We start from the raw sequence: 23,678 nt of genomic DNA on the forward strand, positions 1-23,678 counted from the left end.
TGGCGGGGCGCGCATCGGCGCAGACGGCGCAGCCTGCGCCGCGCCGGCGGACGCGTGGCGGGCCTTCCATGCGTTCCGGATCGCGGCCGAGCGCTCGACGAGCTGGGGGGGGGATTCGAGTGTGAGCGTGGGGGTGGGCAGGGTTGAGCAGAGCAGGACGGCGGCGCGTGCTTACCATCTCCTTCTCGACGCCGTCGGCGATGGTCTTGATGATGTTGTCGACGACTGTCCTGTAGTTCCCCGCGGGCTTGTCGTCGCGGAAGCGCATCATGCGCCAGCGCTCGTGCTCGGGGTCCCAGTGCACCTCGACGATGCGGTCGTCGAGCTGCTCGCCGGACGCCTTCATGCTGGCGAAAACGCGCGTTAGCGTCGGGCGGCACGGCACATGCGCGGGTGCGCACCTTTCCCACTCGCCCGCCTCCACGTGCATGACGTCGTAAAACTCGTAGCGCGGCGCATTCCGCTCGTCGCCACAGTACACGTGCAGCTCGAATGTCGGCTTGGCGAAGAAATCTGGCTGCGCAGACTTGCCGGGCGTCGGGGGAAATCGCAGCACCAGCTTGAAGTCGACCGAGTTCTCTGACGGCGGCTTCCACTTTAGTCTGTGCAATATCACCGTGTTCAGTCGTTTGCCGTTCAAGGGCGAACCGAATGTGATACAAACATGTTTTGATCTGTGCCAGGAATATACGGTGTTTCAGCGCAGGTGTAGATCAGACCGTCGTTGCCGTGCTGCAGCGCAGGCAGGTCGATATTGAAGACATCCTCGACGTGATATGATAGCTTGACTTCCTTCACCTTGATTCTGCGTTCGATAGGGTGAGTCTCTGTGCAGACATCAGTATCAGATAACGATGACTGACTGAAATGGCTGGGCTTGCGCCATATGAGGGTATTCTTCCATCATTTTCGCATATGGCCGATAGAACCACATTTGCAGTCTCTGCGTCAACATACGCCCGCCTCAGTGGGGGCCACAGGACATGAAACGAGATGCATACACCATATCGTTTGTCCAGAGGTCTCGACATGACGTTCTGTTCATCCACGACCAAACAATCGAACGCGAGATAACGCAAGGTTTCCTAAACAAGGAAACATAAAGTCTAAGATTCCTGGCATACGCTGCAAGCGAAGGGAATGGACAAACTTGCTTAGTGTGGGGGTCGACATCAACAACGAGCTCACCGTCAACCAGAGTACTGCGAAGTGGCATCCTGGGGTCCTCGTGATGGGGGAAGAAAAGACCGGTCAGCTGTCGATAGCTATTGTGGCGGTCAATCTGCAGAGAGACAGAAAGTGCCAGTTGGATTCCTGCAGGACGGACGAGAGACGACAACACATACAAGATAGACCGTCTGGCCGCTGGTGTTGAGGTTCGTTTGTACAAAGAGCAGGACGCGGACGCCATCCGACTTCTCGCACACCCAGTAGCTGGCAATGGAATGCTGAATTGGCATGCCTAGACGCGGACGTGACCGAATTCGACGCACTCTTTTGTATCAAGCTTGGCCAGGTCCCGCATGCCGAAACTGACAGGCTGGCTGCCCGGAAATCTGGGATCAGAGAACAATGAACACAAGACTTTGGCATATAGCTGATGGAATTCACCGCTCGTTCTCGAGCCTACATAGTCGGGCTACGGTTTGTTTCAGCCAGTGGTCTTGGTCCGATCTGTGAGGAACGGGGGCGCCGGGCAGCTCAGGGATGCGAGACATGCATGCAAGCGTGCTCAAAGAGGGCGGAAGGGAGCTGTTCGTCTCCCGCAACGCGTCGCCTGTAAATGGTAGGAACGCGTGACCATCGCTGCGCGTCGCGCCAGTTTACGCGCCTCCCTCAGACTCCACAGCGTCTCCTCAAATTTGTGCTCATGTCGCGATGCCCGCAGCAGCACTGTGGTTAATTTGTCGATATGCATACAACAGATTCTACGAAAGAGCCATCGTATGCTCTACGTCGTAATCATCTCTCGGATACGAATACAGTAGTAGGGAGGAAGGGGGGCTAATGATAACGACATCGAGGAAAACATAATACTGACTAGTCGTAAAGACACGATCCAACGAGATGTTCAGCGATCCTCCGCCCATTCCTATGATAAGAACAGATTTAGTTCCTACATACCCATCAGTTTGGGAGCCACTTACATTCTCCTTCTTGATCTGAGCCTATTGCCACAAGTCAGCTCCCTGACGCAAATGAAGAGCGATAATCACACACCTCTTCCTCCGGCGTGAAGTCATTGACGATGTTGAACAGCTTGCGAATTTCCTCAGGTGTCTTACCCTTGATCATGTTCGCCACAGTTTTGCATCCGACGTCACTATGAGCGCGTAACAAATAAGCATAAAATGCCTGAGGGAATGAATCTCGGAACCACAAACAGGAGGGGCTTGATGTCAAGGTAGTTGGCGGCAAGGATAATCTCGAACAGCATCTCCTGGTCGACAGTGATAAACTTCTGGTCCCACTCGCTGATGTCAGTTGTCCGCTTGCGGGTCTCATCCTGATTTTGCTCAGACTCCGCAGTTGGCAGAGGCTCCCCCCGGTGGTGCTCGCAGTACTCCAAGACCTGCGGGCGCTTCGCGTCGATAACCTGACAGGAACAAGGCTCGAAAACTCACTTTCTTCAGGACACTGGACGACACATTGGGCAGTGGAATAGGCTGATCGCTCTCACCAACATCTATATAAAAATAGTCAATTGCCATCTTGACTTGCACACGCGAAGTGGCAATGAGGTGATATACCCTCGAGCATGTTCTTGATCAAGACGCTGCGCTCGGCGACCTCCTTATCCACGACGAATTGCTCGTTATCGGAGGTGACGAGGAGAACCATGATGAAATTGGCGGCGTATAGACAGATGAATGTAAGCGGGGGTGCGCTAGATTGGAGATGGTAGAGGACGGTGGGCCCGGACGCTTAACTCTTATGAACCCCATCTGCCAGCTTACGTAAGTGCGCCGTGGCCTCTGCGATTTGCGGGTGCCACAGCTACACAAAACCGCGAAGTTCCGCCACTGCGACACGACTTGGCCGCATACCTATAAAGCATGCCTCTTTGGTCTTTGTCCCACCTCGCTGCCGCCCGTAGTCTGTTCAGTCCCACAGGTGAGTGCTGTGCTTTGACCAGGGCGACACAAAGCACCCATCTGACGGTCGTGTGTGCACACGCAGGACTCGGGGCCGTCCGCACGGCCACGAAGCGTGCTGGGGGCACCGTGTCGAACCATGGTGGGTCTCCGGGGAAGCGGCTAGGCGTCAAAAAGTTTTCAGGTGCGCTGTAGCCTGTTCCCCCAATTTATGTGCAGACGAGTGTCATTCGGCCACCGTATCCTCCAGATGAATACGTCGTGCCCGGTAACATCCTCATCCGACAGCGGGGCACTCAGTTCCACCCTGGCCAACACGTAAGATTGTCCCGATAAGGTTGTCTTTCCTGAGACTGACTCACCCGCCTTGCCCGAATCTAAACAGGTGGGAATGGGACGTGACCACACCCTCTTTGCATTGGTCCCAGGCTACGTGCGGTTCTACAAAGAATCCCGGATGCGAGGTGACCGCAAATATATTGGCATCGTGCTCAACAAGGGCGAGAAACTCCCGCGGGACGAAGCTGCCCACGGTCGCAGTCGATACTTTGGATTTGTGGATCTGAATCCTTCAACTGATGTACAAACATCACAAACTGCTTGACATACACCCTTTGCTTTGTGCTCTCACTAATGTTCAGTTTGGATTCTCATCAGAAGGTCACGAGATTAATGTACAAAGTCACGTCAGTAATATCTACAACCAATAAAGGTACAGTGAAATGATACAACAAATACGGAGAGGAGATTTCGTACACACTATCATACAACAAAAGCTAAAGCAAGTAGCAGGAGGTGACAAAGTATCATTAAAGCAGATTTTGTTGAGGAAAGATTCCTGAATACTTGGAACACTTTACCATGTCAAGTCTGGGAAAGCTGGTCTGTCTATAGATGGTGGGTCCAGATCCACTGATTCAATGACCTGTCGCATTGCGGGCAGGTCTGTGTCCACGATATCCTCGAAATTTTCATAGTACGGAAGGCGCATAGACACCTTTTTTAACGGGTGGCCTCGCTTGGCTCGTTCCACTGCCAAGAGGTAGCACTGGAGCGAGGACCACGTCTTGTCATTGACCATAGTAATTGTTTCCAGCAAGGGGCAGTGAAGGTTTCCAGTGATCTCCTTGACCGTGGACAAGGCCGAAAGGATCGACCTGGAGAACCCTGCATCATTCATGCTGTCTATTCGGATATGCAGCGTCTTCAGCTGCGGCATTCGCTCAAACACTTCCGCCCATCCCCTCCTCGTAAACCCAAGATGGACGCGATGGTAGTACGATTCCGCGATTATGAATTCCTCGAGACAGGAGAGGTCTAGCGTTCGGACGATGGACAATAAGAGGTGCCCTGCAATCGTTGACATCTCACCCATGTCACTTCCGCTCGGAATCGAGGCGACAATATGGAAAGGGGCGGTACGAGTCATCCCTTGGATGGTAATGAGGTCACTAGCACTTGTATATTCCACGTGTAGCTTCGTGATTTCACGGAGATGAGACGACTCGTCGAGCAGTTCAGGTATTCCAAAGCGGAAGGTGAAATCTGCTGCTCTCTCAAGCCATGTGTAGAAGCGGATGGCGCATTCAGGAATGATGAGATGGCGGAAGATGTCTGCGACGACGTGTGGGGAGCAACGAGTAAGGTCAAGGACGCGCAGATGCTCAAGCCGTAGGCGGCGAAGTGGTCGTTCGTCGTCCTCAGATTCCGTGAAACTCGCCTTGACGGTTCTCAGCTCCTCGAGGTTAGGACATGCCTCCAGGATCTCGAACAGACGCGGGAGCTCGATAGTTATAGGCTTCCTCTTCTTGCCCCTAATAAGCAATCGCCTAACGTTCGCGAAAGAGACGCTGTCGGATTCAGGGAAGGTGTAGCACAGCTTGAGTGTCGTTAATTGAGTCGCTTGACCAGCAAACAACCTAGGTAGCGGGAAGCAATCGCTGTCCATAGCGACTTTATATACATGCAGAGTTTCGAGAGTGGGCATGGGAGATTGCAGAATGGGCGCCAGCGTCTGGCGCAGGTCTGTATTTTCGAATGTCGATGGCAAGTAGAGATGGCGTATTCGTCCCGCATGCGGCATTGTTGCGCCAATTACGTAGGCCATGGTCTCGGTGCTCACGCCGACTGAGACGAAGAGCGATAAAGGCGCATCTGCTGAATTTGACAAGCATGCCAGTACCGCCTCGGGATAGCGCGTGCTGATGCGCGTCCACAACAAGGGACAGGCAAACGCGATGGACCGCCAGCGATGGCAGACATGAGCAAGGCGCACCCAGTTGTTACACCCAAAGGTAGAGTGGAGGGGGCTGTCATCATCATCCTGTATTTCCAAGAAGATGAGGAGGAGGATGTCTGACGCGATACGGTGGATTGGGCGCAGACTGTTGCGATATCTCTGCAGAAGAGCAAGGGAGGAGTCCAGGTCCGTGAGCTGACCGAGAGCGCGAATGTCAGTATGCCGATGTCCGCTGAGTGCTATAGAGCACGTACCTTGTCCGCGACATGGAACGGGTCTTCGGAACTGAAAGGGTGATGTGTGAGCACCGGTCCGCGTATAGAGGGGGATGTGTGCGCACTGGGGGCCGTCGCGTTCAGGGAGGTCCCAAGCGGGACGGTCGAGGAGGTGGGAGAGGGTGAGCCCCAGCTGGGAGGCGGCCATGGCTGGTGGGCGTCAGAGAAGAGGCAAGGCTGGGGGCCCTCATTTATACGAGGGCTATCCCCGGCCAGTATCGAGGAGAGCGCCGAGTGCGGCCATGTCCAAGATCACTTTACGTCCTCGCCTCCCCCCCGGCGGCTATAGTCCCGTCGGTGGCTGAGCCTGACCTCGTCCAGAGTCTGAGTCTCTCTCTTTATTAGCCCGTGACGTTCCGTCCACCACCCGCAGCCGTGCAGCGACGACTATTTATAATATCCGGGCCATCTCAACTCTGAATCAATATGTGGTAGCCAGGTTACCGCCGTTCTTAAGCCCCGCATTGCTTTCCCTATTCTCACAGAACTTCCTCCCAACCACCACCACCCAGAAAATGTCGGCAAGCTACCAACTCTCCATCGCACCTGTGAAGCTATCAGGTGTGTGTCTGCCATGTCAGATTTCCTCCAGGCCGCACTCATCTCGATCTCAGAACTCCCTTCGGAGGAGACTCTCGTCTCCTTGGGCCAGGCACTCTTGGATTCCACGCCATCTTGGAAACAGGGAAAGACCTATCAAAAAGGCATCGTCAAAACATGTTCGCGTCCCAAGGGTCCCCAGGATGGCGCTCCCTGGCATTGTCGACTCAGCGAGCACACTCCTGAGGATGCGACGTTTGATGAGTTCTGGAGTAAACTCGGCGTGGATAAGGCACAGAACGAGATGCAGTGCGTATTCTTGTGGTATTTTGCCACAAATCCCGCTTACACCCTCCGCGATTCTGCTCTTCTCTGCATGCATAGATATATTCCGGACATCAAGAAGGTGACGCTCGTGAGCCAAATATCTCCGACACAAGCCGTCTGGACCCTATACTACACGTTCCCACCACCCGTCTCGCCCAGGATATTCACGGTCTTGCAAACAATGTATCTCGATACGACTTCGCCGAAGACAGGGTAAGTCACACATCCCGCACGGCCGTCTTGTTCTCACGACAGATTCATTATTATCTCAGGATCATTGTCTCGGTGCCCGTTGATCTCTCAGGTGATCCAGACTTGCTTAAGCTAGAAGAGAAAGGCGTCAAAGGTCGATACGTGAGCGTCGAGCGCCTCAAAGAGCTCGACAATGGCAATGTCGAATGGCGTATGGCTACATCCAGTACCCCCGGTGGTAAAATTCCCTCGTTTATTGCCGAGTCGAGCATGGACAGCACCATTTCTCAGGTCAGTTAGTTTTCTCGTGTGTTCCGCTACATGCTGAAATCTGATCACTCGAACAGGATGTCACACACTTCTTGCATTGGTTCCATAGTGTCCGCTCAAAGTCGGAACAGACTGCCTTATCTGCATAAGCTGAGATCTACGTCGATAACATACCCTCAGCCGTAGTACTGTTCAATGAGATGCTTCATGTATTGCCCATCTTAGATCATTATACCTGTTGTTTCTTGTGTTAGCCCGATGGTGGTCGAACGGGTCAGACTCTTATGTTGACCTCTCTTTAGTTCGCATTGCCGTTCGCAATGGGATTGGCGTGACTTTACACATCTCGCGATTCCCGGCCTGTCACCTGCGTACGTGTTGGAATCGTGATCAATACGCACTTACTATGACAATACCTACGTTCATTTTCTAATGCTTTCCCGTATGCATACAGAATACACACGCGCCACGTCTTCCTTCAGTCACCCTCCGACTCGCGCGATCGTACAAATAGACTCGGAACGAGGGTAAGCACTGCTACGATATCTACTACGTATATTCACAAACTGATACTTATTTCTAGTCATTCATTATAGGTACATTTACCTCAGTCCTCGTACGAATAGACTCGGACTGACGACATTCAATATAGACACTTATTTCACTCCTATAGTATGTTCATGAGGGCCCGTATCTCGCTCGGCGTTTTGCCTTGTATCATTTTGGCTACTCGACGGCAGCCGAGGTCTCTACACAACCGCGTCCATTAATACATGTGCACAGCTTATATGCGTAAGACTCACAGGAGAGGTTTGAAGTTGAGAAAGTTTGCGGCCATGATGATATCGAAGAAAGCATCTGTGGAACCAAGATTGGTGATGAACGACTGATCCCACTCATCATCGCGCCGGACAGCGCCCTCATCTGTGGGTCGTCCGCGATAAAGTATACAATACTCGAGAATCTGACTATTAGGACAGTGAGCAGAACAATCATGTGTGTCAAGATTTTCTATACCACCCATACGCACCTTTGCAAACACAGACGAATGAATCGCAGCCAGTGGGAGCTCTTGTTCGGCGCTGGCGGTGCCTGTCTGATCAGCATCCGGAAAACTATGTCATCGCGACGGGCACTTTGTTCGCTTTCTGCAAAGTCTTTCAAAAAAGGACATTGTTGTGCAACGTCCATTTCAACGGCAAATTTTTGTGCGTCTGACGTCACCACAGTGAGGACAGCCACCGTGTAAATGGCGGTGGTGAGGGGTGAATTTATCCCAACAGAGCGCTCGAGTCAATATGATAGAGCGGTCTTTGGGGCTTGTGGGGGGTTGGAAGTTTAAGAAGTTCCGCATCGTGCAGGCAGCAAGTCTTATGAGAACCAAATACACTGTTTGGGATGGGGGAAAGTGATCAGAACAGTCGAGACCATGTGTACCGGGTCACGTTCGAGGGTCATGTGTACATACCGGGCTAGTATTACATGGAATGATATACAGGAAGGTAAGATTTATCACGACAGTTCCAAGTACCTCTCCACTGCAGAGCCACATAACCGTCAGGATACTTCGGTTCCACTAGTTTAGGAATCTGGATCTTACCTTCCCAGCTGGTCACCGCCTCATTCCAAAGTCTCACTTCGTGCTGTCGCGTACCACCGAAATGATCCACGAAGTCCTGTCCGAATACAGCCTCCTCACGAGCGATGCTATCAGATCGCATCATGCGCTCTGTTGCCGATTCGAGGGACTGTGGAAGCATCTGGACCTGACCAGTGCAGCATTAGTACATCAATACGCTAAGGTTGGGCATTATGAACTATACCCTCCCATTCTTCTTGTCCTCGAGCGTCAACTGACTCACAGGGGGTCCTGACAATTGCAACTCTTTCGCAATGCCGCGCATACCTAACGCAAAAATTGCGCTCATAGCAAAGTATGGGTTCATGTCGGCGCCAGGCACGCGGATCTCCATCCTGGTGGCGTATGGAGGAACAGATGGAGGAGAGAGTATACGCACCGACGCGGCGCGCGAGTCGTATCCGTATGTGACGGCGTTAGGTGCCCAGAAGGCTTCGCCGCCGACCAGACGTTTGTATCCATTGATCGTCGGGACGAGCTAAGAACAGGAAAGATTTACAAAGACCATTTATCCAATGAACTGGATGGACCCACCAAAGGCATCACTGTGATTTATCCCGATTAGTCCGACTCGTATATGCAATAATGGAGAACATACCGTCAGGAAGCCCTTCCAAAACTCCGGCAAGAAACCATTCGGCTTCTTGACTGATAAACTTCGTGTCTGGATAAGCAGCGTTTCTCCGACCAATCCCTAATTCTGCATCTGATACGGCAAAGATGCTCTTTCCATTCCGATCTCGCAAGGAGACATGTATGTGGCTAGTGCACGCGATGAGAAGGTAAGTCATATTCGAACTTGACATAACATACCCACTGCAGCCAGGTAGCTACCATACTCTTGATTAGCATGACGGCACACGTAGTCTTTATGATACGTACATTTCCCCAAGGTTTTGCCATGAAACTAGGGACTATACCATGCTTCATACCCACGCTCTTCACCAAGTATTTGAACAGGATTGCGTTATCGGCCATTCGTGACGCCATGGTATATGCGAGAGCGGTCTCGTACACCCCGGGTCCTGTCTCCGTGTCTGATGGGTGTAGGTGAATGTATCGTTGGCATATGGTAAACAGAGATGACCAAGGACGAACGGTGGCCTTCCAGAGGTACTCCAAAATTGAGGGATTCGTCAAAAATGTCGTGGAAATAGTTATTGTTCAACTGCGTTCTCAGTAGCGAGTAACCATGCACTAGTCCAGAATTTAGTATGTCGAGCAATATGCTAAATGACATTGCTTACTCCCGGAAGTCAGCGGTTGTAGGCTGTTGAAGTTCTTTTCGGCTAGTGTATGAGGAGTTTCTGAGGAGCAATAATCAGCATCAAAACAGGTACAGTAATGTGAGAAAGAACAACACCTTTGAACTGAAAATACTGAAATATCGCCACACTTGATGTGAGAAACACGTAGCGGCGGACATTCCGGAAAATGGCAGTGCCCACCTCATATTCACACCCCGCATAACATTGCCAACCTTGTTTATCGGCTGACTCTACAACTTTTTTCAAGACACCGCGTGGGTCCGCGCATATAGGCTCCTTAGTTTCGGGGTCGAGGAAGGAAACCAGGAAGAAAGGAACATTATTTTCCCAAGGGATGCGACGGTACGTGGAGAGATCAATGGAGGCTAAGATATCTCGATATCCATTGGCCCTATTGGAGATGAGCAGCTCCCGCGAGTAGACGGTGTCGTGCATATCCCAGCCACTAACTCAAAAGAATTAAAGAAAATCCACGGCGTACAGTAAATTAACGCACAAGATCACACTGCAGAAGCCGAATCCGTCCGAAGATGCCGCACTCATAAACTTTTCTTTAGACTGCGAAGGGCTCTGGGTCAGACCGCCTATCTATCGACTTGCATTTCACGCGTACCATGAATTTGCCCCTGAGAAGACCATCCACTTATGCACCAAACGATACGGCTCAGTTCATTTCTTCCCATATGATCAGCTTACCATCAATGCCTGCATAATATGTTGGATTACATGACAGGAAAAGACGGCAGCATTTAGAATCTGAGCGCACCAGCAACCTTGACTTTGGTATCATCTTTGAGGAGATCGTTCAGCTGCTCTATTGAATTGGGCGCGTTCTCGGTCGCGCGCGCATCTGATGTTTTCACCATACTGAAGGAAGGTTTCAATATCGCAGTTGAATACAGTGATCAGCAAGGTCAGCAACTCGGACGCAAGCTAAGCGCCTGAATGCGGAGCGACGGCGGGAATTTCCTATCTCAGCCGGGGCAAGTCCTAGTCCTCTGCGCTAAACGTCGCGTGAACGAGTGCAAGCTGCGAAGGGCCGTTGACATCAAATACATGTCTCCTGAACTCTCCGTCAGCACATCACATCCGATCTCCTCTCTTACGCTTTCATCGTCCGGCTGGCTACATGCAGGTTCAGGCATGTCCATACTTCATCAGAGGCAGAGCTAGCGAGCTTATGTGTGACGCTTAGAGGACGGGACCCTACGGATATACCACATTCCTTCTCCGCGAGTTGTTCAAGCCATCAAGTTGTCGGGAGATGAGATATCTTCCGTCGTCTGCACAAGGGCGAAGGAGGGCAGGGAAGGCTGTATTTGGCTTGCCAGCGGTCCCCGAGTATGTGTAGTGGTATAATCTAGTATTCCTGGTATTGATGCCCCCCCAGGTTATAGCATTCCCGGCTGATTCTGACAAAATGATATTGACGGAAAAAGACGCTGAATGCACTCTGATACTTGGAGAGGATAAAGAAGATGTATTGAATGAGGTAAGCCTTAGCTACGAAAGAAATCACCTGTGGTGTCTCACACATTCGGTAGCAAGCTCAGTGTGAGTGACAATCAAAAACATATCGCCTTTGGTACAGATGGTGGCACTGTTGGCGTGATCGAACTTTCCACGAGAAAAGTTACCAAGATGAAGGCAGGCCATAACAACGTAAGTTTGTTCACCGCCTACATTCAGAGCTATGTCTGGAGGATAGACCTAGATATGCGGCACGGTGAGGTTCATACCAGATCGACCAAGCGAACTCGTCAGTGGGGGATATGATTCGGCAGTGCTGCAGCACGACTTCGTGCAAAATGCCATGTTGTCGCGTTTTGATATTGGTGAGTGATTTCGGCCAAGAAGCTCGCATATACGCTGATGTGTGACTGGTCTATCAGTTACATCTCAACCAGAAAGTGGCGTCTCACTGTCCCCACCCTTCGTACTTTCAACCTCCGTCAGTTCGACAGGATTCTTCGCAGCCGCAACTGCAGATGGCCGCGTATGGCTTGGGGCTGGTGGTGAAAAGCGTCTCTCGCCTTCGAGACTTCGAAGAAAACGGCACCGGAAATGGGAAGGTCTGAAGGAGGATGAAGGTTTGTGGATGCATATTGCGGAGGGCCCGATAGTAGCCGTGTATGTGATTTATCTGATATCCACGAACGAAACAAGTAACGCAGCCCGCAAACAGGGCATTTCTTGGCCCCGGCGTGCTCGTGACATGCACGTTGCTAGGCAAATTAGCCACATATGCGGTGTTTCGTGGGACAGAAGACAATCTTGTAACCCAGAAAGGGTGGTCGGCTGAGACCTCGGGCATAGCGAAAGTGAATGCAATGTGTGTGAAGGACCATTGGATATTCGTAGGGGGACTGAACAACGATGGCAAAGGCATGATCGAAATGTGGAACACGCGTGATACGGAGGATTGGGGTGTGAAGAATTAGCACATTATTACTAAAGTATAATGATTTTGTGACCTTGGAATGAAGATTACATCCATCATCAGTCTGCAGATTCGCCGGATGACGCAGCCGTTTCTTGACGCTCCATTTCCAACTGATGAATTCTGTGTAGGTATGTGTCTCGTTTGAATTTCAGCTTCTCCAAATATTCTTCATCTGACACCTGGTATAGTCCAAGCGCAATAAGCATTCGCTCTATGAACGGTTTTTTGAAGGTGAGCTCCGGATGTGGTGAGGTCGATGAGGGCGGTATGGGAGGTAGGCCCTTTTCTAATGTCTGCATTGTTCGGGAAATGTATTTCACCCTCGCAATGTCGAGCTCGTTGTATATCATTTGGAGCAATGTGCACACTATTCCAGCGGTCGTGACACCTGGCACTATCCCTGAACGGCCACCTGTACGCAACGCGTTTTTGGCTTTTGAAATGCAGCATGATATTAAAGAACATACGCTTCCACGCATTAAGCACTCCACCAGTAAATGCACCACTGATTGCAGTGTCTGGAATTTTGTGCATGCGCAGGTCCCACCAGGTCGACTGTCGCTGAAACTGCGAAGTAGATGACGCCTCCTGCATCTGTAACGGGATTCCTGACGCTAATCGAAAGGCTGGACTGGCGATGTACTCGCGAAAGCCTTGGCAGGAACATCAGCGTGCGACATGGAAAGTGCGCAATATCCTCACTAAAGAATGTCGCACCCACTATTCCACCATTAATAGCTGCCGACACTGTCAAAGGACCCACTCGTGGGGAGCCTCTCAACAGGCCATACGCGCCGGCGAATGCGCCTGTCGTCGCAGCTAGTCATTCAAAGACGTTAGCGGCGACCGTGGAAGTGCAGACCGCAAGCAAGGCGAACTTGCATGTTAGTATTGTATTCCTACCAACGGTTAGAGGCGTCAATGGATCCATACGGCCGACAGTCGGTCAGAAGGGTAGTGTTGGAAGGGGTTCAGCAAGCCGCCTTCACGACCACTCAAGTTCACGCTAGCGTCAATGCACCGGAGCGCCGACAACCTCGGGACTTGATACGTAGTATAACATCGGCAGCCCGCACTTGATCCGCACATCTACTAAGCTATGTACATCCGCAAAGGATGGAAACGATTGTACAGCACATCACAAAATCAATACAACTAACTTTAGTACTTGAATATATCATTGTCTTTCGGCGTGTCAATGAAATCAGTTACCGGCTCGATGTCCTAGGTCCTTCCCGGAGCCGAGGCACTTAACCAGTCTGTGCTGCATCAAAGACACCGATCGTCTTCGAGGACGGTTATTGTACTAGTTCAGCTACGCAGCATGAATATAACGTACCCCGGAATTGTGAAAACCTCCCATACATTTGCTGACTGCTCATCCGCCCCGAGTGACGCCTCTATCCGGATGCCACGATGACAACAGGCCTCAATAAATGTGTCAAAATCTTGCATCCAGCCGCAAGTCCATGATTCAAGTCGGGGCTCGAGAGTCAGCGGCTTGAGAGGACTCGACGCAGAGCGTATAGGTAGCCGGAACCGAACTACCTCCAAATGAATCAGAGTCTCAGGACTGGACAGGATTTTGTGAAGAGTGCGGGCCACAATAAACCACAGGATGCCACGAGTGCTTTTGTCGTCCATAATGGTAATACAGCGTAATGTCATGTTGAATTGATTCTGACGCAAAACAAGCATCCCGCTCCAGTCGAGTGTCCAGTGAGCGAGAAGAGGACAAGAGTCTGAGATTGGGCTCGGTAGTACCAAGCCGGGGGATACAAGATATTGAAGGTGACTGCCGTTCCGTTTCAGGAATCTATTGAGAGCCTCAGATGAGCCTGCAGGGGCATCAAAAACACAGTATTTCAGATAAGGCGCAGATAATTCAAGGTTGCTGAATATACGATTGTCGGATGAGACCAGAGTGTGAAGGCATGGCAAATGTACTGTCTCGGGCTCCGGCTGCTTTGAAGATTTCCGAGGATGCGGCAAAATCCAGAGCATTTCCAGTGTCGATGCCAAGATGGAAAGCAACCTACATAACAACGTATGGCAATACCTGATCTCTAGTCTTCGGATGTTCAGGTGCATGAGGCCGTTGCAAATGGTGTGAATAATCCCGGACATATCCCAGAGGTACACATCGGCTGTGCAAAATGCAACGGAAAATACAGCGATGTTCGGACAGCTGGTAAAAATATAGATAAGGGCGGCAGAATGTCTTTCAGACCAGACGTGGACACCGTCCATTCCGAGTTCCAGGCGGCATGTCCACCATCCGGGGGGTATTCGATCGTGAGCAAGGAAGCGCGGTTGTAGATGCTGCAGGGTAGCTGCAATGCGAGCAGCATGATCCCCATCCTTGACGAGAATGTATTCGAAGAGACAATCATATGCGAGGGCATTCCAGGATTTGCAGACGAGAGAAATTGCCAATTTTGTATCCATCGAAGCTTGATAGCGATTGTGTAAGCTGATCCCGTCTCTGTCCCTGGCTAAACATGCTAATGCATGACCGTCGTTACAACTGAGAGCTTCGGAGATATAGGTTGCATGTGAGAAGACCTTCAACCATATTTCGTGAGGGATATGGGCGGAAGCCATGACGGTACAGCCGTTCAGAAATATAGAAGGAACAGGATAAGCCCGGGAGTGTCGACAGGAAGGAAAATGCGAACGCGTTCAGGCTGTGGTTCAAGTTCAGCCATAATCTACCATTGCTTCAAGAACGTGATCGTGTCAGTTGGAGTTGACATCCGGTCTGTGGTCAGTAGGAGCGAATGAAATAATGCATGAGACGTCATACCATCCTAAACTTAGCCCAACTTCACTCCATTGAAAATCGCAGCTTATGATATGCCAATCTAGGCGCGCATGAAACATTTATAATGTATCCCTGACAAAACTCAAAATCCCTAGTGATGAAGCCAATAAGTCTAGTAACTTCTCACTCTCTTTGCTCTGTATCTCCCGCAGTGTCTCCAAGTCTTGACATGTCTCCGAATTCTCCAGTAGAACTTCGCCGTGCATGCGAAGGAAAACGTTTTGAAATGTCTGCACTGCTTCGAAATCGCGATGCGAGCGCAGACGGCAGGTTAGCGCATTTAGAAATGCCCGTAGATCATCCAAAGTAACGAGGGAGCGCAGTTCCAAATCCATAGCAGCAGGAGACAGCGACTTCGCGTAAGCGAAGAAATCGTTGTCTACAGTGACTGATCTCAGCATATGGTTCAAAGCAAATATATGCACGCATGGACTTACAATCTCCTTGAGGATCTTCTGCAGCTAATTTTTGATGGAATACACTCGCGCTAGATACGGACGCCTTTTGTAGACGTTTAGTATTTTTTTTGTTCTTGGTATCATCCTTCGATTCCACGACAAATCTGGGTTCAACTCCAGAGAGTGTGGGAAGAAAGAATGGCGCTTTTTCTGGCTCTTTTGGCGGCTCCTTTGGCTTGTTACGTTGCTATAATCATCGAAAGAATACGATATGTGTCAGAGCGACCTGTATATACGAGTTTAATTATAGCCACACACCTGAATGACTTCGAAGTTGAGAAGAGTTTGCCATCGAGAACGCGGCAGCAGCGACAACGTGACAAGGTCCCCATCAAATTGTGGTGACATGAGGAAGACATTCGTAGGGTTTTCTTGTCCGGCCAATGCAAGTGACGACAAAGCTTCAAGGGCTAGTCGAACTTAGCTATTGCATCATGGCAGGGATTTATCATGCATACCTTCGTCTTCTGCAGATCCCTGCATAGAAGGCAGTGGGACATTGGTACCAATATCGTCCTCTGGTATGCTGCGAAATGATACGTCGGAAAACTGAGCTCGATTGGCCCTGAATAACAGTGAACGGCTAGATGCAGAAGACGATTGAGGCAGAAAGCAACTGTGCATACCATAGGTAGACTCCAACGCTATCAACGTGCGCTGTTGCCAAGAAATCACTAGTTGGGGAAAATGCCACAGTAGATGCAACACTCGATGTGCGGAAGGCATCAATAAGGCGACCAGTCGGAATGTCGAAAGTCCGAATTATAGAGTCTAGGGAGCTCGTAACAAGCCATCGCGAGTCAGGTGAAAACGCCTGGCGTTTATGATTTTTAGTCAGTCATGCGCACTACTTTCAAAATGAGGTACACTTACAAGATCCAATATTCGGCCACGAAAGCCGCGCAACTCTCTTACTACACTGCGTGTCTCGATGTCTACAATTCGAATAGTGAGGTCGTCGCATATAGCAGCAAGCAGCCCGCTATCGCGATGAAGTGTGACTGAGATCACGTCAGAAGGCAACACCAGCAACTTGTCTAAATGTGTAGTGTGAAAATCAAAGAACTGTGCAGGACGTTAGTATCAACCACATGATGAATTATCGTCGCCTACATTAATCGTCCCGTCTAATGTGCTAGCGATCACGACCGAGTTGAGAGCATCTGTTGCCAATCCAGTAACACAACGTTGCTCTAGTTGTTTTTTTGTGGTCCCAACGGGTCGATTCTTGCTGATGACTTCCGGCGGACATGGCCCCACGACGAATGTTCTCCGCATCATTCCAGACTGCATATTATACATGTGTATCGCGCCAATTGTTGACGATATGAAGCCAAAGTTACCGCAGGCCGACACACATACTGCCTAAATTATTGAATAAACGCAAGCGTATCCAAAATTTACTTTAAAAAAAGCTTACTTTCACAAGACCTGTCGGAGCCCCCCGCTTCCCCCCATTATCAAAGGCGAATGTGTACTTGCCCAGCTTTTTGTCCTTCACGGTCCATGTGCGAGCAGAAGCTTCGTCCAAATGGGCGGTGAGAATATCGTCCCAATCTTTAGACCGAGTAGTCGAGTAAGAGAGAGCTGAGATCGGTGGGAATTTGAGCGATGCGATCGGAATGGAAAGATGTGATGCTTTTTTAGCCAATGAGCCTATTTGTGAGGTATGATTAGTCAAATAACTATGTCTTCCTAATTGCGAAGCATATACCTTGACTCAGCTCGAAACTCCTGGAGTCCCTGACAACGCTGGTACAACGCAAACTTCTGTCGCTCGATGCAGTTAAAAGTTGCTTCCCGTCCTCTCCATAATACCTAATGAGGTGTGGGGGTACGCGGTGTCCCGAACGATATTTGAGTAAACGGGGAGCAGCAGTAGGAGAGTCGAAGACCCATTGCTATTAGACGTGTCAGATATCAGCCGACTGTTAGCGCAGTGTCTACATACCTTAACACTGTTGTCCTCCCCAGAGCTAATCAGCAAAGGTTGTCCAGGTACCCACTCTAGCGCGGTCACTGCGCCGTCATGAGCACCGCGTATCAAATGAAGCAGGCGGCCACCGGCATTGAGATCCCATAACGCTATGTGACCCATAGATGACGCTGATGCTAGTATAGGTTGCCCGTCTGGTCATATGGTTCGAAGCAGCTTCTACATATTTAATAAAACTCTTACCACTCCTGAATGATAGTGCTCTGATCGCACCATCTTCCATAGCCATTCTCATTAACCGCTCGTCAGTCCTTACGTCGAATACTGAAATTTCTCCGGACGCAAAGCCAATCCCAACAACATCAATAGCAGGGGATTGTACGAGCGCTGTGATGGCAGGTATGGACGAATGAGAGGGCTGGGTCGAAAGACTGAGCATGGTCGAAGATTTGAAGGCATAAATGCAAGTCCTGAGTGCCAGAACATAATAGACGTAATTGGTTATGTACCGTGGCTCGATCGGCGAGTCACTCACTGAGTCCGGATGTTCCAAAGTTGCATTGAACCCCGGAGACTTCCAACTAGAACCTTGTTCAGGTACGTGGCAGGATGAAGAATCGATGTAGCGGCAAAGTCTGTGTCAAACTCGATAGTTGCCTGCAATTCTGCAGACATTTGTTCATCCAGGATCACATCAGAATTGCTTAACATACCCTCATCTTCAGTTCCCCATATTAACATCCGGGTTCTGTCTTCCGTAAGAGCAAGCAGCTGAGAGCCAAAAACGAGTACGGATGCAAGATCCGTCTGAAGTGGATTGATGACCCTGCCTGCCTGCGAAAAGAGAATAATTGGATGCGTCATGTACAAGAGAAATGCTATTTTGCACTAACCTCTTTCCCTCTGATGTACTTGATAACTGTAGGGCCGCTAGAGACCCAAACCGCATTTCCGTCCATGCACATAGATGTAATGTGCTGTGGTAAGTCAGGCCCTAGCGTAATTCGAGACTTTGCTTGAGCGTTCAAATATTATCCATCCTTCACGACTCGCTCACCAACGAATAGAAGCGCCATCTTGCCCCCTTCCCACATAGCCCATGATCGTCCTAGACAAGTTAAAAGATGTATGCGGGGGCCTTCCGTGGAGCCCTTGTAAGATCGAGTTTGCAAAACAAGCGGTACGTGGTTCGTAATCAAGCCTAGCGCACGGAAGGGCATGAAAAGATGAGGCTCTGTCGCTGTGGGCTCTCGACTAGCATCGCGTTCTGTGCGAAGACGTTTCCGAGGTGGTAGCGTGTGATTTTGGTCAGTGTCTGAAGTGGATACAGCCACCATTATAGGCTAAACACACAATCAGACTAAGCTGCAGTTCTTGTCCTGTGCAAAACTTACTTTGTTACAGAGTTACGCTCTAAATTTATCGCACGTGATTAATCGAAGTGAGGGTTGTTTTGACTTATTGTCCGACGCCTTTAGATCCTAATACGCATAAATAAACTTACACCCGGAGCACCGTCTATGGGGTGGCTACAATACTGTACGGTGTAACCTTCATCTTTCCCCCAGGGCTGTCCCAAATATCACTGGCGCTTGGACCATGGAACATGGGAGCCGTCAAGCCGCAACAATTGAGCCAGAAGTAATGTTTCCTGTATCTATCTTCACGCCGCAGGCGCTAGTTATAGCATCGCTGTCGCTTGCGGTTCTGTTGGTGGCTAGTAAGTACTCTAATTATGGTAAACCAAATGTTCTTGAATCAACATATCAAAGTCTTTGTCATCCTTTCAAGGAGGAGACTTGCTTCAAGAGGTAACTCTGTTCTGTTGGTTGGAGCCTCAGATGCCGGAAAGACTGCCATCCTATCCACGGTCAGAGATCTTGTATATCCTTGGCGACCTTACTCGTCTAACGTGCAACTCAGCTTGTGTACAAGCACACGCCCCAAACGCACACATCCATGCAGACCAATAGCGTGATGATGTCAGTTGGCAACACGACTATCCGACTCATCGACATTCCTGGTCACCCCCGAATCCGAGACCAATTTCGTGATTTTCTGTCCGATGCAAAAGGCATTGTTTTTGTGGTCGACTCGAGCACAATATCCAGAATTGGGCCTGCGGTTGCAGAGTAAGCCTGTTGTTCAAGGCACGTTTGAATATATGTCTTAGGACTTCTTAGGTATCTTCACCAGATTCTCCATGCTATAACATCTCTACCGCCTTCCCGTTCGACACCTTCGCTATCTATTGTTGCCCACAAGTGCGATACTCTCAAGCCGACAGCTCAAGCTACGTCGGAACAGCTTGCATTGAACCGAGTGCGAACGATTCTGGAGCGAGAACTCGAGAAGCGTCGTGCATCCCAGGCGGGAGGTGTAGGGATAGAGGGTCTCGGTGCAGAAGAAACAGAATCGGATGTTGGTGGCCTAGAATGCAGTGGGAATGGTGAATTCAGATTCGCAAATTGGGAGGGAGGGGAGGTCGTCTTTATTGGCACATCTGTAAGTGTCGGCAAGGGACTCTCTGGGACTAACGAGAAGGATGCGCAAGACAGCGAGCTTCTTCCTCTACAAGAGTGGCTGGCGGCCCAGTTGTAGTACTAGGTAGTCCCGAAATTGTGAGTCGTTCGCTTGTGTGGATCTATATCCAACGACCCGATGCTATCCCAGATAACTTGGATAATGTAACGATTATCGGTAGGACCATGGTCCGTGCGTTTGCCTCGTCGCAAACAATGACAAACAACGCAGTATATATGGGCTGCAGGACGCGGCACAATTTTCTCTTATGCAGCCATATAGACAGTGCCTATCCATTGCAGACTTAATCACGCGGGGTATGGCGATTCGGTACTGCAGAGAGCGAGGCTCGTCGGGTAGCAAAAGAACTCTCGCACTTCCTCTTACGGTGACGTGAGTGTCAGAACTTCCCTACATTTGTTTTCATATATCACAAAATTTGAACATGACTTATGATAAATGTGACGTTGTCCTAATTCTGAAAGTCTGGGTACATGCACCTTGCAGTGATAGGTATATCAGTGGTGTCGTGACATACGACGAGAAGTAAACTTGAAGCTTGAAGATCGAGGGATGACTAACTGGTGCAGTCTTCAAGTTTCAAGTGCTCAACATGTTGCTTTCAAGTGAATTATAAATATCAAGTTAACAGGAAACTGCTAGTTTCGTGCGGTGCGGGCGTCAGTCCTGTTGTTTGAATGCAGTGAACGCATGACCAGAGGACTACATCATATCTGTGAGAAATAAGACAGGCTGAGCACACATGCCGGAAGAAGTCAAAGGTTGCGTTGCACTCATCCCAATGGTGGAAAACCTGTCGCTGCACCGAGTACCTGGCTCGCTCGGGGCGCTTTTGTGACGTCAAGGGGACGGGTGTCACGTCACGAGTGTTACAAGGTCGCTCGTCGACGTGCCCTCAGCTCATTCCTTAGCTTTCTCCCCGCTGCCATGTTCATTATCAATTGGTTCTGGGACGTCCTTGCACAGCTTGGTGTGTCTAAAAGTCTCAAGCATGGAGTCCATCTCATCACTTTCCAGGGCTGCTGCACAAGAATGCTAAAATCCTTTTCCTTGGTCTCGACAATGCCGGAAAGACGGTAAGGTTAATACATTCAACATGCCAGAAACAGTCTAACCAGGCCATAGACATTACTCCATATGCTGAAGAATGACCGCCTAGCGACGTTACAGCCTACTCTTCATCCTAGTATGTTCAGAATAGTGTTTTCGGCTATGGTTCTCTGATGCAAAGATGCACAGCATCCGAGGAACTCGCAATTGGCAATGTCAAGTTCACAACATACGATTTGGGTGGTCACTTGCAAGGTAGTAACTATCTATAAGTTAGCTATCGAATGCTGACTGTGGTCTTTTGCCTAGCTCGTCGGCTCTGGCGTGACTACTTCCCTGAAGTGGACGGCATTGTGTTCCTTGTCGACAGTGCGGACTTTGAGCGATTCGCAGAGTCTAAGGCGGAATTGGATGCCCTTCTGTCCATCGAAGAACTCTCGAAGGTCCCCTTCCTCATTCTCGGCAACAAGATTGACGCCCCCGGTGCTGTTAGCGAGGAGGAACTCAGACATCACTTAGGCTTATATCAGACCACTGGGAAGGTGTGTACGATTTCTTACTATTTGGTGTCATCTCCTGACCGTTCCCATAGGGCAAGGTTCCTCTCAGCGACATTCGCCCTATCGAGATTTTCATGTGCTCAGTCGTGCAAAGGCAGGGTTATGGAGAGGGCTTCCGTTGGTTGTCACAATATGTGCGTGTTTCTGGACTATGTTGATCATAGCTAACGGTACCCTCATAGATTTAATCCGACGAGCAATATTACTGTGTTTGCTTGAGCATATAGGACTTATTGTTGTTATGGTTTAGAACTAGCTGTCTTCCATGTCTAGTACTTGCCTGTCGCTGTTTCGCTTTTATATTCTCTACATTTACTTCTTGAGTTTGCTTCGCTCCTTAGCTCAGAGCTCTAAAACCTGAATTTCAAATGCAACATGTCGGCGATTTGCACGTGTTGCGATTTCTGGTTACACCGGCCGTGTCGATTGACGCAACACACGATGGGTTTACTACAACCTCAGCAAGCACTAGAGCGCAGCCTACCTTCATTCACCAATATTATACTAGCTGCAACGTTCTTGCGGATTGCGCTTATCGTCTACAGTGAATGGCACGACGCTCACTCAGTCGTGAAATATACAGACATCGACTACCGTGTTTTCAGTGATGCCGCTCACTTTGTGCTTCACCCTGTGTCCGACAATAACGCTCAAGGTCCTATAGGAGCATGGCTTACAGTTGGAACGTACGTGCTTTGATGTTGATTCCGTATGTTGTGTTGTACTTATGTTCACGAAGCCCGTATACCAGGGCGACATATCGCTATACACCACTGCTCGCTCTGTTGCTGGCTCCAAACGAATGGCTGCACGCGTCTTTTGGAAAATGTTTTTTTGCAGGATGTGATATTCTCGCAGGTATATTGATGTACCGAATGTTGGTGTCGGTTATTCTCCCGTCTACACTTCGGTCACCCGGAGCGAAGATGTCTGAGGGCCAAAAAGAACGCGATGGGGCTATTCGACGTCGCGCGACTCTACTTGTTTCGAGTCATCTATTCAGCCCCCTTGTGTTCACCATATCAACGCGCGGATCATCCGAGGCCGTGCTCTCTTTGTTCGTGCTCTCCGCTCTCTACTGTGCTCTTAAGTCCAGGTGGAATGCCACCGCGCTTTTCTTGGGTCTCAGTACTCATTGGAAAATATACCCTTTCATTTACGGCATTGCCTGCCTTGGGGCGATCAGCAGTGTAACTGGCGTCGGTGGGGGCTGGAAACAGTACCTTGCGCGGATTCTTAATCGGGCTACGATCAAGTTTGGCTTGTTGAGTGCAAGCACCTTTTTGGCCCTGAACGTGTGCATGTATGCTATGTACGTCCGAATATGGCTATGGTATTCAATATCCTCTAACCTCACTGGTGGTAGATGGGGTTACCCCTTCCTCTATGAAACATATCTGTACCACGTACACCGGTTGGATCATCGACACAACTTCTCACCATATTTTTACCAGATTTATCTCACGTATACATCCATTTCCATTTCCGATCTGTCTGGAATGCCCCTTTGGAAGCGATTCTTGAGATCGCCTTTGACTAGTTTCGTGCCTCAGCTGGTTCTCTCACTCGGGTCGGGTCTGCTCTTTGGGCAGCGGAAGGACGATCTTGTCTTTGCATGGTTTGTACAGACCGTGACGTTCGTTGTATTCAACAAAGTTTGTACTTCCCAGGTCCGTCCGCTTCATCATTTGTCTCGGCAAATCCTCAGTTCGAATTTTCACAGTACTTTCTGTGGTATACGCTTTTTTTGCCGCTCCTCATCCCGCGGTTGGATATCTCTGCCAAGCGCGGTATGCTCTACCTTGCGGTATGGGTTGCAGCGCAGGTTCTGTGGTTGAGTGAGGCTTATAAACTGGAATTCTTGAGCCAGAATGTCTTCTTGGGGTTGTGGCTGAGGAGCTTAGTGTATGTTGTGATGAACTGCTGGGTATTGGCACAAATTATGGTCCACTATCAAATATCATCCAGCTCATAGTCTTTTTTTTTTTTGGGGGGGGGGGGTTCTTTTTTTTCCCCGG

At 49.9% G+C, this 23,678-nt stretch overlaps 9 protein-coding genes across 9 annotated transcripts; 5 read left to right on the forward strand and 4 right to left on the reverse strand.

Annotated features, from left to right (window-relative positions):
* Window positions 1–2,071: 2,071 nt before the first annotated feature.
* On the reverse strand, window positions 2,072–2,841 carry FIBRA_06904 (uncharacterized protein; the record flags this gene model as incomplete). Its single annotated transcript, XM_012328609.1, has 6 exons — window positions 2,072–2,092; window positions 2,148–2,168; window positions 2,221–2,323; window positions 2,385–2,572; window positions 2,625–2,686; window positions 2,751–2,841. The coding sequence occupies 6 exons, from the start codon at window positions 2,839–2,841 to the stop codon at window positions 2,072–2,074; spliced, it is 486 nt and encodes a 161-aa protein (XP_012183999.1).
* A 215-nt stretch (window positions 2,842–3,056) lies between these two features.
* Window positions 3,057–3,699, forward strand: FIBRA_06905 (uncharacterized protein; the record flags this gene model as incomplete). Its single annotated transcript, XM_012328610.1, has 4 exons — window positions 3,057–3,114; window positions 3,181–3,279; window positions 3,346–3,413; window positions 3,481–3,699. The coding sequence occupies 4 exons, from the start codon at window positions 3,057–3,059 to the stop codon at window positions 3,697–3,699; spliced, it is 444 nt and encodes a 147-aa protein (XP_012184000.1).
* Window positions 3,700–3,951: 252 nt separating this feature from the next.
* FIBRA_06906 (uncharacterized protein) lies at window positions 3,952–5,757 on the reverse strand (the record flags this gene model as incomplete). The annotated part of the gene is made up of 3 exons (XM_012328611.1): window positions 3,952–5,529; window positions 5,589–5,619; window positions 5,675–5,757. 3 exons carry the CDS (start codon window positions 5,755–5,757, stop codon window positions 3,952–3,954), a joined length of 1,692 nt encoding a protein of 563 aa, XP_012184001.1.
* A 426-nt stretch (window positions 5,758–6,183) lies between these two features.
* FIBRA_06907 (uncharacterized protein) lies at window positions 6,184–7,087 on the forward strand (the record flags this gene model as incomplete). The annotated part of the gene is made up of 4 exons (XM_012328612.1): window positions 6,184–6,458; window positions 6,534–6,689; window positions 6,749–6,959; window positions 7,016–7,087. The coding sequence occupies 4 exons, from the start codon at window positions 6,184–6,186 to the stop codon at window positions 7,085–7,087; spliced, it is 714 nt and encodes a 237-aa protein (XP_012184002.1).
* A 518-nt stretch (window positions 7,088–7,605) lies between these two features.
* On the reverse strand, window positions 7,606–10,711 carry FIBRA_06908 (uncharacterized protein; the record flags this gene model as incomplete). Its single annotated transcript, XM_012328613.1, has 16 exons — window positions 7,606–7,687; window positions 7,742–7,902; window positions 7,969–8,030; window positions 8,539–8,704; window positions 8,762–9,055; window positions 9,112–9,122; window positions 9,176–9,339; window positions 9,391–9,407; window positions 9,460–9,614; window positions 9,676–9,774; window positions 9,825–9,884; window positions 9,941–10,290; window positions 10,342–10,403; window positions 10,459–10,487; window positions 10,542–10,550; window positions 10,612–10,711. 16 exons carry the CDS (start codon window positions 10,709–10,711, stop codon window positions 7,606–7,608), a joined length of 1,821 nt encoding a protein of 606 aa, XP_012184003.1.
* A 190-nt stretch (window positions 10,712–10,901) lies between these two features.
* FIBRA_06909 (uncharacterized protein) lies at window positions 10,902–12,286 on the forward strand (the record flags this gene model as incomplete). Its single annotated transcript, XM_012328614.1, has 7 exons — window positions 10,902–10,980; window positions 11,041–11,186; window positions 11,236–11,337; window positions 11,394–11,507; window positions 11,560–11,680; window positions 11,738–11,975; window positions 12,031–12,286. The coding sequence occupies 7 exons, from the start codon at window positions 10,902–10,904 to the stop codon at window positions 12,284–12,286; spliced, it is 1,056 nt and encodes a 351-aa protein (XP_012184004.1).
* Window positions 12,287–12,344: 58 nt separating this feature from the next.
* Window positions 12,345–18,843, reverse strand: FIBRA_06910 (uncharacterized protein; the record flags this gene model as incomplete). Its single annotated transcript, XM_012328615.1, has 17 exons — window positions 12,345–12,700; window positions 12,756–12,941; window positions 12,991–13,107; window positions 15,240–15,491; window positions 15,550–15,757; window positions 15,829–15,980; window positions 16,029–16,135; window positions 16,197–16,384; window positions 16,444–16,635; window positions 16,684–16,935; window positions 16,991–17,226; window positions 17,285–17,471; window positions 17,522–17,700; window positions 17,750–17,976; window positions 18,042–18,340; window positions 18,400–18,500; window positions 18,564–18,843. The coding sequence occupies 17 exons, from the start codon at window positions 18,841–18,843 to the stop codon at window positions 12,345–12,347; spliced, it is 3,519 nt and encodes a 1,172-aa protein (XP_012184005.1).
* A 262-nt stretch (window positions 18,844–19,105) lies between these two features.
* Window positions 19,106–20,107, forward strand: FIBRA_06911 (uncharacterized protein; the record flags this gene model as incomplete). Its single annotated transcript, XM_012328616.1, has 4 exons — window positions 19,106–19,226; window positions 19,279–19,376; window positions 19,430–19,638; window positions 19,690–20,107. The coding sequence occupies 4 exons, from the start codon at window positions 19,106–19,108 to the stop codon at window positions 20,105–20,107; spliced, it is 846 nt and encodes a 281-aa protein (XP_012184006.1).
* Window positions 20,108–20,977: 870 nt separating this feature from the next.
* Window positions 20,978–23,635, forward strand: FIBRA_06912 (uncharacterized protein; the record flags this gene model as incomplete). The annotated part of the gene is made up of 10 exons (XM_012328617.1): window positions 20,978–21,020; window positions 21,068–21,126; window positions 21,176–21,236; window positions 21,290–21,355; window positions 21,410–21,642; window positions 21,693–21,777; window positions 22,169–22,346; window positions 22,400–22,972; window positions 23,027–23,330; window positions 23,384–23,635. The coding sequence occupies 10 exons, from the start codon at window positions 20,978–20,980 to the stop codon at window positions 23,633–23,635; spliced, it is 1,854 nt and encodes a 617-aa protein (XP_012184007.1).
* Between the last annotated feature and the right edge of the window lie 43 nt (window positions 23,636–23,678).

This window comes from Fibroporia radiculosa (assembly GCF_000313525.1).
Source record: "Fibroporia radiculosa TFFH 294 genomic supercontigs, scaffold9595, whole genome shotgun sequence".
Lineage (NCBI taxonomy): Eukaryota > Fungi > Basidiomycota > Agaricomycetes > Polyporales > Fibroporiaceae > Fibroporia > Fibroporia radiculosa.